General features: G+C 40.4%; 1 protein-coding gene across 2 annotated transcripts; it reads right to left on the bottom strand.

The window, feature by feature from the left end:
• Positions 1-2,136: 2,136 nt before the first annotated feature.
• On the bottom strand, positions 2,137-16,517 carry polr2m (RNA polymerase II subunit M). 2 transcript variants are annotated; one of them, XM_062067810.1, is made up of 4 exons: positions 16,147-16,517; positions 11,679-12,203; positions 11,139-11,361; positions 2,137-2,658 (listed from the first exon to the last, which is right to left on the bottom strand). In XM_062067810.1, the coding sequence occupies exons 1-4, from the start codon at positions 16,254-16,256 to the stop codon at positions 2,515-2,517; spliced, it is 1,002 nt and encodes a 333-aa protein (XP_061923794.1). In that variant the 5' UTR covers positions 16,257-16,517; the 3' UTR covers positions 2,137-2,514. The 2 variants fall into 2 exon arrangements, with proteins under 2 accessions (XP_061923794.1, XP_061923804.1); XM_062067820.1 differs by having other exon boundaries at positions 2,138-2,658; positions 11,679-12,191; positions 16,147-16,515.
• Positions 16,518-17,612: the final 1,095 nt, after the last annotated feature.

The raw sequence follows: 17,612 nt of genomic DNA, 5'->3' as shown, positions 1-17,612 counted from the left end.
GCGCAACACATGAGTGTTTTGAGATGATAAAAGCAGCTTAACTTGACTCATGCCTTGTGCAATAAGCAAGGGGAGGGCTGTTTCTGAAGATATAGGCTAGAACATCATCTACACCAAGCTGCCGTGCGCTGCTTTTTTTTTCATCTACTTATGTGCCCGAAAAAAATCAAGTGGAAAAAGCATGAGCTCACACTTTGCAACATGGCAGATATAATCTAATCATGCGGGGCTGATGATGCATACATCATACTTTATATCTAATTTAAGACTGCTCTTGATCATCGCATTCCACTTTCCCCTCCAAAACATCCAAATTATTCCTATTCCCACGTGACGTGTAATTTCGGACGCAAGAGCTGGAGCAAATCACTTGCAGACTACTTCATGGGGTGCTTATGAACGTGAGACAAGGGGCCCAGGGACCCAAGTACAAGTATAAACAACCTCATCAGTGGACAAGCTTTGATAGTAAGCGTGTGAATGGTTCCTTCTTGATGACATTATTCGGCAAGCACCATAGCAAGAAACAAAAAGTGCCCCATAATTGGGAACAGTCACAGAGGTGGGCTGTGATTAATTCCAGCACAATGAGAATACTCAATGGAGCGGATTTGTTATTGGACGTCATCCACACAGGCCATTCTGGAGCCTCTCAGCAATCAAAAGGGGCTTGAAACATAATTTCAGCAACATTTCCTCAAGGTTATCAAGGGGCATCTTTAGACGTCACTCTGACCTGGATGACCCCCCGCCCTCATCACCTAGAATGTTCTTCCTCAAAGAGCCGTCTCTCGGCTTCAGGTTGTTTGAATTAAGATGACGAGCAGTTTAAGTGCAGGATGAGGGATCACGGGAAAGGTACCATCTGTAGCTGGCACATCTTATCTACCAACGTTATTAGCAAAGCAGAGAGATGCTATTAGCCATGTTACATTAACCTGCTGCCCGCCCATCATCGCTTGCCATGGCCAGCAACAACATCGTCCAAATCCAGTCCAGATGTCTCGGGCCTTTCAGCTTCAATATTTCACTCCCTCCTGGATTAACGTTATCGAGCGTGTCACTGATCTCTGCATGATAACACCTCACATGATCTTTGACAAGCAGCACCTTCAGCTGCACTGCTCAATGACTTATCCCACCTGCATATTTGCTCCAAGCAAACACTATAAATGCTACTTCAACAAATACCTCATAGAAAACGCATTAGGCAAAATTGTGTTGTTTCACACTCTATGTCAAATTTTGACTCTGGACTAACTTTTTTTTAGGTTATTCATATTACCACTATTTCAGAGAAAATACTGGTAATCACAAATGTGATTGTTAAAAAAACAATATTGCAAAACACAGAGGTTCAGCGGCATCCAAAACAGCACGCAAGCTCAAGCCCAGATCCATGAACCTTATGATTTGGCATCGTGTAACACAAGTAGCCAATATTGTAACAACATTGTTAAGTCAGAAAAGATTAAAATCATAAGTCATTTTTAAAGTGGACCTATTATTTAAAAACAATTTTTCTTACCTATTGGTAACAGTTTTAGTGTATTTGGGATCGGCATACGTCTCGAAAATTTTAAATCAAACCATAAAGGCTTTGCTGACTCATTTAGAAAACAATCTTGTCTTCATACTTCCTCCAAACACCGTTTTGAACTTGCCCAATTTGTGATGTCAGCGGATATCTCCATATGGTAAAGTTGTACCTGAAAAGCTTTGCGCGAGTCCATCATTGTCGTCAATAAGTTCCTCTTTTTCTCTATTCTCTTGTTATGGGGCAGCCTGGCTCCTATGTTCACATGCATCCTACGTTGTTACCATTTCTAATACAAAGTAGCATATAGTTCCAATTTATATCTGTAAGTAGACTCCATATGGTAGTGCTAAAAACTACACCATCGCTGAGAAGGGAGAAGATGCAGTTGAAGTGGAGGCATGTAAATAAGATCACCCACAAAATGGTGCATCCTGAAGAGATGGTCTGAAAGCAGCTTAAAAATGGTCTGTAAAACATAATCAAAGCAAATTTTTGACCAAACAACCACCATTACATATCATGTAGACCACAAGGAAGTGTTTTAAATGTAGAAAAGTGTAGGACATTTAAGTAAAGCTCATGCTCATGTATTCAACTAGAAATACATTTATTTGTCATTGTTTGTATATAAATCAAAATCTTGGACATGAAATGACTTTTAGCTGCTAAAATTTCTCAACCATGACTTGTTTGCTTTAGATAGTTACATGTATAAAGAATTGGGTGTTCAGTTTGTGTTGGATGTCATATTTGATCAAATATTTCAAATGCAGCACCTGCATCAACAGCATGAGAGTATCCATGCAAGAAATGCCTGATACCAACTATGTGATAAAGTTTGTGGCATTTAAATTTGAAGGACTGTTCAGGCAAAGTGTCCTCAAAAGTTGTCGCTCTGGGAATAAAATCCCTTCCTATTTGGTGCCGATTACCAGCGTTTCCTCAGGGTTCAGAGATCACACGGACTTCCAGGATCAGTCTTCTTCTGAGGAGAGCTGTGCTCCTTCATCATGAACCTCCCTGTACGCCGCCACAGAGCTGCTGTCAGGAGTGTAGCTGCTCATGTAGATCTTCAATCCCTCTGATAGTTTTTGTGCTGCCATCTTGGCCTGCAGATCCTGTCATGAACCACAACACAAGACTAGGCTCGTCACACTCGGCTGAAGGTACGCAATAAGCTTTAACTAATATGCTAACATGTTCCACAGGCTGTCATGGGTTAGTTGAACTCCTTTGGTTTTTTTGCATGTGAGGTTGCATCATATAGGCCAAATGCTGCCACCTAGTGTTGTTAGCAGGATAATGCATCCTAATGTTCACGACATGAAATGTTCAAATTTTTATAAGTTTGTATTTCATTTTTCATCTTTTTCCAAACAACTTTTGAGACATAAAAAGGTGAATACTGGATTGATGTTTAGATTTGTTGCTTCCATGAAAACAGAAGTTAGGGCATGGGTTAAAGTTGAAAGCAATATATAAGAGAGTATTAAACATACAAGCAAGGACATGAAGTGTAGTTCCCTAAAGATGCAATATTCATTCATTTAATCTGCATTTATAAAGAGAATATAATGCTCAAATGTTTACATTTTTGGGTTGGCATTTGAGTTAGAGGTGCCTCCAATATGTACTTTACTTTATTAAGCTACACTCGAAGAGCAAAATATTAGAACAACAGTAAAACTTGTCTATAGTGACCACTCAAGGGAAACGGTAAAAGTGTCCACTATAGACAAATGGCCACTGTATGCGGGTTGGGATTACAGTTGCACAATATACGATATAAATTAGATACATTTGGCTGACAATAGAGCTTTTAATACTATTGTTGTATTGTGATAATGCATGTTGATGACACATTCTAGCTAGGTCCAACAAATTTGACGGCGACAAAAAACTAACACGTTGTCAACGCAATGTAGTGTCAACGCATTGTAGCGTCCTCGCTGGCGGCTAACGTCCCTCTAAAGTGAAAAGCCACTTCTAAGTCAGCAATCCTCGCCTCCACGGCAGCAAATAAAGTACATTTCTTACAAGTATCATCCCTGGAAGATAAGGAATAGCTAAACATGCTACACTATACACCCCAGGAGGATATGCAAACAGCTAACCGCAAGCTAGAGCTCTTCAATGTAAACAAAGGCGGATGAATCAAAACAAGTACAGACACTAACAATACCAAGTAGAATGCCATTATATGGTCGATACTACAGTGGTTAGATCTATATTTTTTTATTATCAAAAATATCTTGCCGTTTTTGTTATGGTTTACAAACTCCCCAAAGTCACTGGACACAGGCAAATTTTTTAAGGGCAAAAAAAAAAAAAAATTATATTAGAACTAGGAGTAGGAAATAATTTAAATATTTAATTGATATTGTTACACCACCATCCAGTATTTTTGTCCAATGATAATTGTGATAAAAATGGAATTGTTGGATGATCTTGAAAATCTTAAGTATCAGTATCAGAGTTGGTTATGACCAATACTCCCCCTGTAAACTACTTATTATATTGTATATATTGTTTGTTATATTGTATATTATCATTATATACAGTATGGTACATTTATTATACTTAATTTATAGTAATCCATTCATTTTCTACCGCTTGTCCCTTTCGGGCGTGCCTTTTCCCCCCCGGTTTTCAGTGTACATCCTGCCCATGCACCACAATTTAACAAAATATAATATATTGTATCATCTTTGTGCTGATGATACGCAAATATATGTCCCTTTAAAAAAGAAAAGTGACATGAGTTTAAAATCCCTTTTTAATTCTCTTGAGGACATAAAAGCATGGTTGGCGGTAAACTATCTAAACTCTAAAAAAAGGAAATCATTTTATTTTACATAAAAAATAAACCAGAATGCTAACCCCTGGGGCCTGGTCCCCCTGATGCTTTATTTTAAACCATAAGTCACAAATCTTGGTTTTAGGTTGGACAATGATTTTAAATTGGAACAGTAGATTAACTCTGTTGTACGCTTCAGTTTTTATCATCTAAGACTTTTAGCAAAAATTAAATCAGTTTTAAAAGACAAAATGGCGGCGCATGGGAATGCAGCGGCTCTGCTAACGCTCTTGGGAGTGTAGAGCGATTTGGCAAAGAACACCCGTCATTTCTGTCAATTTCATGGCTGGCTCAAAGCGTGAACACTCTGTGATCACATATGACCGACAGACAATTCTGGATGTGGATGGATCTGGTCGTTATAGACTGAAAGATGCATGTACGGTGGACCTCCTCGCTAGCAAGGGAATACTTCGTGGGCTACATCGAGCGGCCTTTGTAGCAGCGGAGTCAAGTGCTAGCGGTGACCGCCAATGGAGACGACATAGGCGGTGCGAGCGGAAGCAGAAGCGGGGATGCCGAGCTGGGCTAACAACAAAGAGAAAAGCTAACCAAAGAAACGTGGAGTCTCCGGGTAAGAAGCCATTTAAACTAGAACTAGCCGGCGTCAGGCTGGATAATCCCTGCACACATAGCAATTCTCTTAGAATAAAACACAACTCACATAATGTTTTTTCTTTTGTGACCATGTCAGAGGCAGACATACATTGTACTGAGGTAGCTAACTATGATGCGTTCAGTTTATCGCAACATCAAGCAAACAATCTGAATATCCCTGTCGTATCAATTCCTAGATATGGTCGAAACTATTTAAAGTGCAATACGCATAATAAACGCAACATTATTAATATTGCTACTTCGGATAATTTCAACAAACAATCCTCAAAACAGCCCACTACCTATAATGTGGGCTTTTTAAACATAAGATCATTATCTTCCAAAACGCTATTAGTTAATGAAGTCATTAGAGACAACAAACTTGACGTCGTTGGTCTCGCCGAGACCTGGCTCAAACCAGACGATTTTTTTGCGCTAAATGAAGCATCCCCTCCTGGCTATACCACTACACATGTTGCCCGACCTCTTAAAAGGGGAGGGGGTGTCGCACTAATATACAATGAAAACTATAATCTTACACCTAACCTAAATAATAAATATAACTCGTTTGAGGTGCTCACTTTGAGGTTTGTCACACCGCTGCCTCTCCACCTGGCTGTTATCTATCCCTGGGCCCTATTCGGACTTCATCAGTGAATTCTCAGAGTTTGTTGCTGATCTAGTGACGCACGCCGACAATATAATCATAATGGGGGACTTTAATATCCATATGAATACCCCATCGGACCCTCCATGCGTGGCGCTCAAGACTATAATTGATAGCTGTGGTCTTACACAAATAATAAATGAACCCACGCATCGCAACGGTAATACGATAGATCTAGGGCTTGTCAGGGGTGTCACCACCTCTAAAGTTACGATACTCCCGTACACTAAAGTAATGTCCGATCATTACCTTGTAAAATTCGAAGTTCTGACTCATTGTCAACAAACTAATAATAATAATAATAACTACTATAGCAGCCGCAACATTAATGCTGCCACAACGACGACTCTTACTGACCTACTGCCTTCGGTAATGGCACCATTCCCAAATTATGTGGGCTGTATTGATAACCTCACTAACAACTTTAATGACGCCCTGCGCGACACCATTGATATTGTAGCACCGTTAAAGCTAAAAAGGGCCCCTAAAAGGCGTACCCCATGGTTTACAGAAGAAACTAAAGCCCAGAAATTATCATGTAGAAAGCTGGAACGCAAATGGCGTGCGACTAAACTTGAGGTTTTCCATCAAGCATGGTGTGATAGTTTAATAACTTATAAACGCATGCTTACCTCAGCTAAAGCTAAATATTACTCAAATCTCATCCACCTCAACAAAAATGATCCTAAATTTCTGTTTAGTACAGTAGCATCGCTAACCCAACAAGGGACTTCTCCCAGTAGCTCCACCCACTCAGCAGATGACTTTATGAATTTCTTTAATAAGAAAATTGAAGTCATTAGAAAAGAGATTAAAGACAATGCATCTCAGCTACAACTGGGTTCTATTAACACAGATACGACTGTATATACGACGGATACCGCCCTCCAAAATAGTTTCTCTCTCTTTGATGAAATAACATTGGAGGAATTGTCAAAATGTGTAAATGGGACAAAACAAACAACATGTTTACTTGACCCAATTCCTGGGAAACTTATCAAGGAGCTTTTTGTATTACTAGGTCCATCAGTGTTAAATATTATAAACTTATCACTTTCCTCTGGCACTGTTCCCCTAGCATTCAAAAAAGCGGTTATTCATCCTCTACTCAAAAGACTTAACCTCGATCCTGATCTCCTGGTAAACTACCGGCCGGTGTCCCACCTTCCGTTTATCTCGAAAATCCTCGAAAAAATTGTAGCACAGCAGCTAAATGAACACTTAGCGTCTAACAATCTCTGTGAACCTTTTCAATCCTGTTTCATGGCAAATCACTCTACGGAGACAGCCCTCGCAAAAATGACTAATGATCTATTGCTAACGATGGATTCTGATGCTTCATCTATGTTGCTGCTTCTTGATCTTAGCGCCGCTTTCGATACTGTTGATCATAATATTTTATTAGAGCGTATCAAAACGCGTATTGGGATGACAGACTTAGCCTTGTCTTGGTTTAACTCTTACTGACAGGATGCAGTGTGTCTCCCATAACAATGTGACCTCGGACTATGTTAAGGTAACGTGCGGAGTTCCCCAGGGTTCGGTTCTTGGCCCTGCACTCTTTAGTATTTACATGCTGCCGCTAGGTGACATCATACGCAAATACGGTGTTAGCTTTCACTGTTATGCTGATGACACCCAACTCTACATGCCCCTAAAGCTGACCAACACGCCAGATTGTAGTCAGCTGGAGGCGTGTCTTAATGAAATTAAACAATGGATGTCCGCTAACTTTTTGCAACTCAACGCTAAGAAAACGGAAATGCTGATTATTGCTCCTGCTCAACACCGACATCTATTTAAAAATACCACCTTAACATTTGACAACCAAACAATTAAACAAGGTGACTCTGTAAAGAATCTGGGTATTATCTTCGACCCAACTCTCTCGTTTGAGTCGCACATTAAGAGTGTTACTAAAACGGCCTTCTTTCATCTCCGTAATATCGCTAAAATTCGTCCCATTTTGTCCACAAGCGATGCTGAGATCATTATCCATGCGTTCGTTACATCTCGTCTCGATTACTGTAACGTTTTATTTTCGGGCCTCCCTATGTCTAGCATTAAAAGATTACAGATGGTACAAAATGCGGCTGCTAGACTTTTGACAAAAACAAGAAAGTTTGATCATATTACGCCTATACTGGCTCACTTGCACTGGCTTCCTGTGCACCTAAGATGCGACTTTAAGGTTTTACTACTTACGTATAAAATACTACACGGTCAAGCTCCTGCCTATCTTGTCGATTGTATTGTACCATATGTCCCGGCAAGAAATCTGCGTTCAAAGAACTCCGGCTTATTAGTGATTCCCAGAGCCCAAAAAAAGTCTGCGGGCTATAGAGCGTTTTCTATTCGTGCTCCAATACTATGGAATGCCCTCCCGGTAAAAGTTAGAGATGCTACCTCAGTAGAAGCATTTAAGTCTCATCTTAAAACTCATTTATATACTCTAGCCTTTAAATAGACTCCCTTTTTAGACCAGTTGATCTGCCGTTTCTTTTCTTTTCTTTTCTACTCTGCTCCAAACCGTGGACCGCTAGCCTGTTCATCAGATGGGGACATCTCTACGCTGCCGACTCGTCTCCACTCGGGATGGTTCCTGCTGGCCCCACTATGGACTGGACTCTCGCTGATGTGTTGGACTTTCACAATATTATGTCAGACCCACTCGACATCCATTGCTTTCGGTCTCCCCTAGAGGGGTGGGGGGTTACCCACATATGCGGTCCTCTCCAAGGTTTCTCATAGTCATTCACATTGACGTCCCACTGGGGTGAGTTTTCCTTGCCCGTATGTGGGCTCTGTACCGAGGATGTCGTTGTGGCTTGTACAGCCCTTTGAGACACTTGTGATTTAGGGCTATATAAATAAACATTGATTGATTGATTGATCTTTTAACGACTTTGAGTGGGTAATCCATGTTTTTAATTTAATCACATTTGGGCTACTGCAATTCACTCTATGTTGGGATGAACCAGGCCTCAATCGCTCATTGCAGCTGGTCTAAAATGCTGCTGCTCGTCTTTTAACTGGCACTAAAAAACATGAGCACATTACTCATATTTTAGCATCCCATCACTGGCTCCCACAGTTCATTTTAGAATTATTTTTAAAATGTTATTCCTTGTTTTAAATTTTTTTTAATGGATTAGCACCGCAATAAATGTCAGAACCTTTAAAAACGTACACGTCCACAAGGTCTCCGAGGTCAGCTGATCAGTTTCTTCTTGTCGTCCCAAAAACCTGTTTAAAATCCAGAGGGGGATTGTGCATTTTCTGCTGTGGCTCCAAAACTTTGAAACAATATCCCCTTTAATGAGTTTTAAATCACATCTTAAAACATATTTTTACTCCTCTGCTTTTAAACCAGCATGAGAGTTGTGTGATTTTAGTCTATTTGCTTTTCTTTTATGTATTTATTCTCTTCATAGTTAAATGTTTTATACAATTGACTCTCCTTAGTTTTATCCTGCTTCTAAATGTATGTTTTAACTCTTGTGCAGCACTTTGTGAAACTTGTATTGTTTTTTTAAATGTGTTTGTATAAATCAAGCGGAATGGATTGGATAACTAGAAAATACAATGCGTAATCACCTGACACGCAATATACAGTACTTCCAAATCTTTATTTATATGACACTATTGACGAGCTGTTTCCAAAGTGCTGCGCATTGTAAAAACAATTCAAAGTAAATCAATGTAAAATACCATAAGATTAAATAATGAAATAAATACAAATACAATAATATGTTAATACAGCATTCATAATAATCAATTATTACATACTCACTTGATCGCAACTCATTTCACTAACTGAAGAAAATGTCAATAATTTACACAAGCATTAGGTGCACTTGCCATCCAAGTTAATCATCCATCCATTTCCTACCGCTTGTCCCTCTCGCGGGTGTAGGGGGTGCTGGAGCCGATCCTAGCTGCATTCGGGCGGAAGGCGGGGTACAGAACAAGTCGCCACCTCATCGCAGGGCCAACACAGACATGTATATGTAATAATATGCATAAAAGGCTTCTTCTCTGGCGGCTCACGTATGAAGTATTGCGTCATTTCCACTTTTTGGATGTGAGTGCACACAGCATAGATACATATCTATAAAATACTAGGGATAGGTTGATTGGCAACACTATATTGGCCCTGCAGTGTGAATGTTGTCTATCTGTGTTAGCCCTGTGATGATGTGGCGACTTGTTCAGGGTGTACACCGCCTTCTACCCGAGTGCAACTGGGATAGGCTCCAGCACCCCCCGCGACCCTGAAAGCGACAAGCGGTAAATATGGATGGATATATGGATAGATACGCGAGAACTACAGCTGGCCGCAAAATGAAAAAATAGATAAACGCCCCTAATTGGGCAAAAGCTATGGTTTCAATTGTCATGCCTTCTCAAACCACGGAATGCTCAAACACTTTGCCCCTAGCAATGTAAGCTTGCAGCTGAAAAAGGAGAGTCGTATCTACGATCCACTGATTCATATATATGGCTGACAGACGTGTTGTTGCACTCGCACTTTGGATGTTAGTGTCTCTCCTGACTTACTAATCTATTTGGCAATTTCCGCTTCTTAGCTGGTTATTTTTTGCTGTAATGCGGCTGCAGTTAGACTTTTGTGATTTAGGAAAGTCCATGTCCCATCGAGACAAATCGAAGAATCGATACCCCCCTTTATTGGTGATTTATTTTAAATGTTTGAGAATAAATAAGGGAGAGTGCCTGCTGACACACGATAATATGACGTGCAGTAGAGATGCCCGATAATATCGGACTGCCTATTTTATCGGCCGAAAAATGCTTTAAAATGTTATATCGGAAATTATTGGTATCGGTTTCAAAAAGTAAAATGTATGACTTTTTAAAAGACCGCTGTACGGAGTGGTACACGGACGTAGGGAGAAGTACAGAGCGCCAATAAACCTTAAAGGCACTGCCTTTGTGTGCCGGCCCAATCACATTATATCTACGGCTTTTCACACACACACAAGTGAATGCAATACATACTTGGTCAACAGCCATACAGGTCACACTGAGGGTGTCCGTATAAACAACTTTAACACTGTTACAAATATGCGCCACACTGCAAACCCACACCAAACAAGAATGACAAACATATTTCGGGAGAACATCCGCACCGTAACACAACAGAACAAATACCCAGAACCCCTTGCAGCACTAAGTCTTCCGGGACGCTACAATATACACCTACAATATATCAAATTATTAAACGTAAAGTTTTTATATCGCAATTCATATTGTAGTAAGTTTATCTTAAAATGAGTAAATCAAATAACAACTGAGACTCCATCTATTAACATTATGCATCATTGCAGCAAATTCGTGGCCGCTATGCAGCGTAAAAATAACTATTCCAGGATACAAAAAGTGAGGGAAATCTTTGTGGCCGCTAACATGGGTTTGACTGTATATAAGAGTTTTCTTAATTCAGCACACAGACTAACCTGCTGTTTCATAGTCTGTGCTCTCAGAAGGTCAGCTGACTCTTGCAGAGACAGAAGCTGGGCTGGACTGTGGTGGAGAGGAGGTAGCTTTGCTGCCGTGATGTCATCCAGGTGTTTCTTGTCACGTTCTCTCCTGGCCTGCGCCGAGAGCGGCGATGACCCCTCGGACGACTGGCTGGGTGATGAGGAGCCAGACGAAGAGTTGTCGCTTCTGTTTGGCAGCCTGGAAAGTCAGAAACATGACTAAGCATTCTATCCATATACTGCTTGTGAGATAAGGCCCATCCCAGCTGACTTTGGGCGATAGGCTTGGCACACCCTTGACTAATAAAAAACAGTCAATAACATTCACACTTATGGACAATTTAGAGTTTCCGACTAGCGTAACATGCATGTACCCAGACCACCCCCTGACGCTACCCCCGCACGCACACACACACACACACACCCACACACCCACACACACACCCACACACCCACACACACAGAGAGAGAGAGAGAGATGCACATTATTTGTTTGTTTTAATATCATCTACTCACTGGTTTGGTCTGAATTTTTGACGAGGGCGAGACGTGTTCTCTGTTCTTTGGAGGACTGTCACAATGTGAGGCATTTGGGTCGGCTTCCTAAAAAAGTAATTGTCCTTTTTTTCCTCGTTTTTCCCATTAAAACCAGTGCTAGTAGATATTGTGACCCTGTCCAAGGCCTCAGCAAGGTCGGCCTCTTTTGTCCGGACAGAGATCAGAGAGGCCCCAGAGGCAGTTATCTCCATGGTTTCAGCAGCAGCCTCTTTGCTGACAAGTTCATTCGCAGTGTCGTCTTCCTCCTCTGCAGGAACGCAGACAAGCGACCCTTCAGTCAGTTGTGACGTGGTGAGCTCACTTTGTCGCATGGTGAAGGCTTGTTGGTATTTGGACTGAAACTCTGTTCTGGCTGCTGACACCAAACTCTTCTTCCTCTCTTCTTCATCATGTTGCTCAATGGCGAGGTTTATCTTTTCTGCAAAGTCCCTTAACTTCTTTCCTTTGTCGGGAAGGGTCTCGATTAATCTCCTGCAAACAACACTATAAAATATCAAACGCTATCATTTATGGTATACACAGTAACAGGTTACATTCAAGTTATAAGTAAAGTTTTAAGATCTTAGCATTACTGTAAGGTGCCATTAACTAATGTAATGTACCAAATGGTAATGCAATGTGTACTTATTTGAAAGACATCTGCACAAATCAAACTAGAATATGCATACTATGAACACAACCCCCTAAAAAAATATAAATACCTGCTTTGTTTAGGCCTGCGTTCCAGTAATATTTCTCAAATATTTCTTTATAATTTTACTATAATTTTGTGTATACTTTATTTAAAAAAAATCATATTTATTGTTTTATTTGCAAAGTTTCAGTTTCCTCATGCTATACGTGGAGATTTGATTGTACGGTTTGTATCTTAACCACGTGAAGCATTTTGTGAGCTCTCTCTGAAAAATGCTACATAAACAAAATGTACTTACTCTTATTCAATCAACTTATATTATGTAATTGTTTGTAAATTAAATGATCAATTCCTGTTTTTTGGTAAATATACTGAATTTCACTGCATGTGCATACATTCTATTTCTGATTCAGGACAGTACACTACTAATTATTTTATAACAATGAATTGGCCCTAGTTCAGGGGTGTCAAACTCGTTATCGTTGCTGGGCCACATGGCAGATCCTTTCTAACAGTGAATATATGCCAAATATATGCGGGGTGCACCCTGGACAAGTGGCCACCTCATCACAGGATAACCAACACGGATAGATAGACAACATTCACACTCACATTCACACACTAGGGCCAATTTAGTGTTACCAATCAACCTATCCCCAGGTGCATGTCTCTAGAGGTGGGTTTCCTCCGGAGTACCCGGAGGGAAACCACGCAGTCACGGGAGAACATGCACACTCCACACAGAAAGATATTGCCTATTATTTGCGCACTATTAACAAGTAATGTACCGAAAACTTGAACACCGAAACAAGACTTTGATAACCGAAATCCGTGGTAACGAAACCGGATGTAAACAAAACGCACATCATTGTGACTGTCTTGAGCGTTCCTAGCATGTCTGCAATGTGGACGCAATTTTTATATACAGTCGTGGTCAAAAGTTTACATACACTTGTAAAGAACATAATGTCATGGCTGTCAAGAGTTTCCAATAATTTCAACAACTCTTATTTTTTGGTGATAGAGATAGATTGATTGGAAAACATACTTGTTGGTCACAAAAAACATTCATGAAGTTTGGTTCTTTTATGATTTTTTTATGGGTCTACTGAAAATGTGACCAAATCTGCTGGGTCAAAAGTATACATACAGCAATGTTAAAGGCCTACTGAAACCCACTACTACCGACCACGCAGTCTGATAGTTTATATATCAATGATGAAATCTTAACATTATAACACATGCCAATACGGCCGGGTTAACTTATAAAGTGACATTTTAAATTTGCCGCTAAACTTCCGGTTCGAAACGCCTCTGAGGATGACGTATGCGCGTGACGTAGACCGGCGAACACGGGTATGCCTTCCACATTGAAGCCAATACGAAAAAGCTCTGTTTTCATTTCATAATTCCACAGTATTCTGGACATCTGTGTTCGTGAATCTGTTGCAATCATGTTCATTGCATTATGGAGAAGGAAGCTGAGCAAGCAAAGAAAGTTGTCGGTGCGAAATGGACGTATTTTTCGAACGTAGTCAGCAACAACAGTACACAGCCGGCGCTTCTTTGTTTACATTCCCGAAAGATGCAGTCAAGATGGAAGAACTCGGATAACAGAGACTCTAACCAGGAGGACTTTTGACTTCGATACACAGACGCCTGTAGAGAACTGGGACAACACAGACTCTTACCAGGATTACTTTGATTTGGATGACAAAGACGCAGACGTGCTACTGTAAGTATGCAGCTTTGGCTTCTAAACATTTGATCGCTTGACCGTATGTGCGCAACTTTTTTTTGCGTATGTACGTAACTTTTTTAAAATATATAAGCTTTATGAACCTTGGGTTAGGTGAACGGTCTTTTGGGCTGAGTGATTGTGTGTGTTGATCAGGTGTTTGAATTGTATTGGCGTGTTCTATGGAGCTAGGAGCTAGCAGAGGAGCTAGGAGCTAGGGTAACAAACACGCAGGTGTTTTTATGCAGGATTAATTTGTGGCATATTAAATATAAGCCTGGTTGTGTTGTGGCTAATAGAGTATATATATGTCTTGTGTTTATTTACTGTTGTAGTCATTCCCAGCTGAATATCAGGTACCGTGAGTATGCAGCCTTGGCTGCTAAACATTAGATAGCTTGACCGTATGTGCGCGTCACGTACGTAACTTTTTTTAAATATATAAGCTTTATGAACCTTGGGTTAGGTGAACGGTCTTTGGGGCTGAGTGATTGTGTGTGTTGATCAGGTGTTTGAATTGTATTGGCGTGTTCTATGGAGCTAGGAGCTAGCAGAGGAGCTAGGAGCTAGGGTAACAAACACGCAGGTGTTTTTATGCAGGATTAATTTGTGGCATATTAAATATAAGCCTGGTTGTGTTGTGGCTAATAGAGTATATATATGTCTTGTGTTTATTTACTGTTGTAGTCATTCCCAGCTGAATATCAGGTACCGTGAGTATGCAGCCTTGGCTGCTAAACATTAGATAGCTTGACCGTATGTGCGCGTCACGTACGTAACTTTTTAAAAATATATAAGCTTTATGAACCTTGGGTTAGGTGAATGGTCTTTGGGGCTGAGTGATTGTGTGTGTTGATCAGGTGTTTGAATTGTATTGGCGTGTTCTATGGAGCTAGGAGCTAGCAGAGGAGCTAGGAGCTAGCGTAACAAACACGCAGGTGTTTTTATGCAGGATTAATTTGTGGCATATTAAATATAAGCCTGGTTGTGTTGTGGCTAATAGAGTATATATATGTCTTGTGTTTATTTACTGTTGTAGTCATTCCCAGCTGAATATCAGGTCACCCCCGGCAGCATCTTCCCTATCTGAATAGCTTCAACTCCCCACTAGTCCTTCACTTGCACTTTACTCATCCACAAATCTTTCATCCTCGCTCAAATTAATGGGGAAATTGTCGCTTTCTCGGTCCGAATCTCTCTCACTTCATGTGGCCATCATTGTAAACAATAGGGAACTTTGCGTATATGTTCAACTGACTACGTCACGCTACTTCCGGTAGGGGCAAGCCTTTTTTTTTAATCAGATACCAAAAGTTGCAATCTTTATCGTCGTTGTTCTATACTAAATCCTTTCAGCAAAAATATGGCAATATCGCGAAATGATCAAGTATGACACATAGAATAGATCTGCTATCCCCGTTTAAATAAAAAAAATTCATTTCAGTAGGCCTTTAATATTTGGTTACATGTCCCTTGGCAATAAGGCACTTTTGGTAGCCATCCACAAGCTTCTGGCTGAATTTTTGACCACTCCTCTTGACAAAATTGGTGCAATTCAACCAATTTAGTGTTGCCAATCAACCTATCCCCAGGTGCATGACTTTGGAGGTGGGAGGAAGCCGGAGTACCCGGAGGGAACCCACACAGTCACGGGGAGAACATGCAAAGTCCACACAGAAAGATCCCGAGATTGAACTCAGGACCTTCGTATTGTGAGGCACATGATTGTAGCTGAGATAGGCTCCGGCGCCCCCCGCAACCCCGAAGGGAATAAGCGGTAGAAATGGATGGATGGATGCACTAACCCCTGTGCCACCCTAAATGTAATATTGTGTTGTAGAAATATGATGCAGGTAAGTGTGAGCCAGTGTCATTCATGACATCCACTCTGTGCATGTCTGAAAAATGTAAAATAGAAACTAAATGAGGTAGTGATGTTTACTCATGGAGAACACAATTAAAATCATATGTGAAACTCTTTACTACTTTGTCAAGAGTTGTGTAGAGCATGTGTGCGTATAACGTCCATGTATTTGACGCAGTGGTCATCTTACTTGTTAGAGAGAATGGCGTTCTGTCGCAGCAGTAGTTCCTGGAGCTGTCCTCGGCTGTGGTTGCTCAAGGGACCCACCTGTCCCTGCTCGCCTATCCATGGCGAGGACATCACGGCTAGCTAAATAAGTTAGCTCCAGCCGCTCGCAAACACTGAAACAGCGGGAAGCTGCTACTCTGCTCAACGCAGCATTTTCCATGAAACGAACACTTTCTGTCAAATCAGATTAATCATATCAGCCGGTTGGTGGGTAAGAAAGCTGAATAAAAAACAAATAAAACGACAAATGTATTTAAAATCGAGGCGACAACATTTTTAAAGTGTCATTCTTCTTCTAAGGTGGACATTAAATGCCTTCTGCTGCCCTTAGTGGTGGAAGGTGGTAGTGCGAGCCATACAACACAGTTAGTGTTCTTGCGCCTCTCAGTGGCCAGATGTATTATAACAGGCATTCACGTGGCAACCCTTGTTATTTAATCCTTGACAATTTATTCTTTCTTTCATATTTTACCCTAAAATTACCATACCATACCAACTTTATTTATAAAGCCCTTTAAAAACAACCACAGTTTAAGAACAAAGGGCTGTACACCACAAAAAATTCCAGGCAAAGGACATATTAAAAAATTACATTTAAAACAGAGGTAAAATACACATATATATACTGTGTGTGTATATATATATATATATATATATATATATATATATATATATATATATATATATATACAAACCCCGTTTCCATATGAGTTGGGAAATTGTGTTAGATGTAAATATAAACGGAATACAACGATTTGCAAATCATTTTCAACCCATATTCAGTTGAATATGCTACAAAGACAACATATTTGATGTTCAAACTGATAAACATTTTTTTTTTTGCAAATAATCATTAACTTTAGAATTTTATGCCAGCAACACGTGACAAAGAAGTTGGGAAAGGTGGCAATAAGTACTGATAAAGTTGAGGAATGCTCATCAAACACTTATTTGGAACATCCCACAGGTGTGCAGGCTAATTGGGAACAGGTGGGTGCCATGATTGGGTATAAAAACAGCTTCCCAAAAAATGCTCAGTCTTTCACAAGAAAGGATGGGGCGAGGTACACCCCTTTGTCCACAACTGTGTGAGCAAATAGTCAAACAGTTTAAGAACAATGTTTCTCAAAGTGCAATTGCAAGAAATTTAGGGATTTCAACATCTACGGTCCATAATATCATCAAAAGGTTCAGAGAATCTGGAGAAATCACTCCACGTAAGCGGCATGGCCGGAAACCAACATTGAATGACCGTGACCTTCGATCACTCAGACGGCACTGTATCAAAAACCGACATCAATCTCTAAAGGATATCACCACATGGGTTCAGGAACACTTCAGAAAACCACTGTCACTAAATACAGTTTGTCGCTACATCTGTAAGTGCAAGTTAAAGCTCTACTATGCAAAGCGAAAGCCATTTATCAA

This window comes from Entelurus aequoreus, linkage group LG02 (genome assembly GCF_033978785.1).
Source record: "Entelurus aequoreus isolate RoL-2023_Sb linkage group LG02, RoL_Eaeq_v1.1, whole genome shotgun sequence".
NCBI classification, from domain to species: Eukaryota; Metazoa; Chordata; class Actinopteri; order Syngnathiformes; family Syngnathidae; genus Entelurus; species Entelurus aequoreus.
Note: the sequence above shows the minus strand (reverse complement) of the source record. Positions and strands in the feature narration are given on the sequence as shown.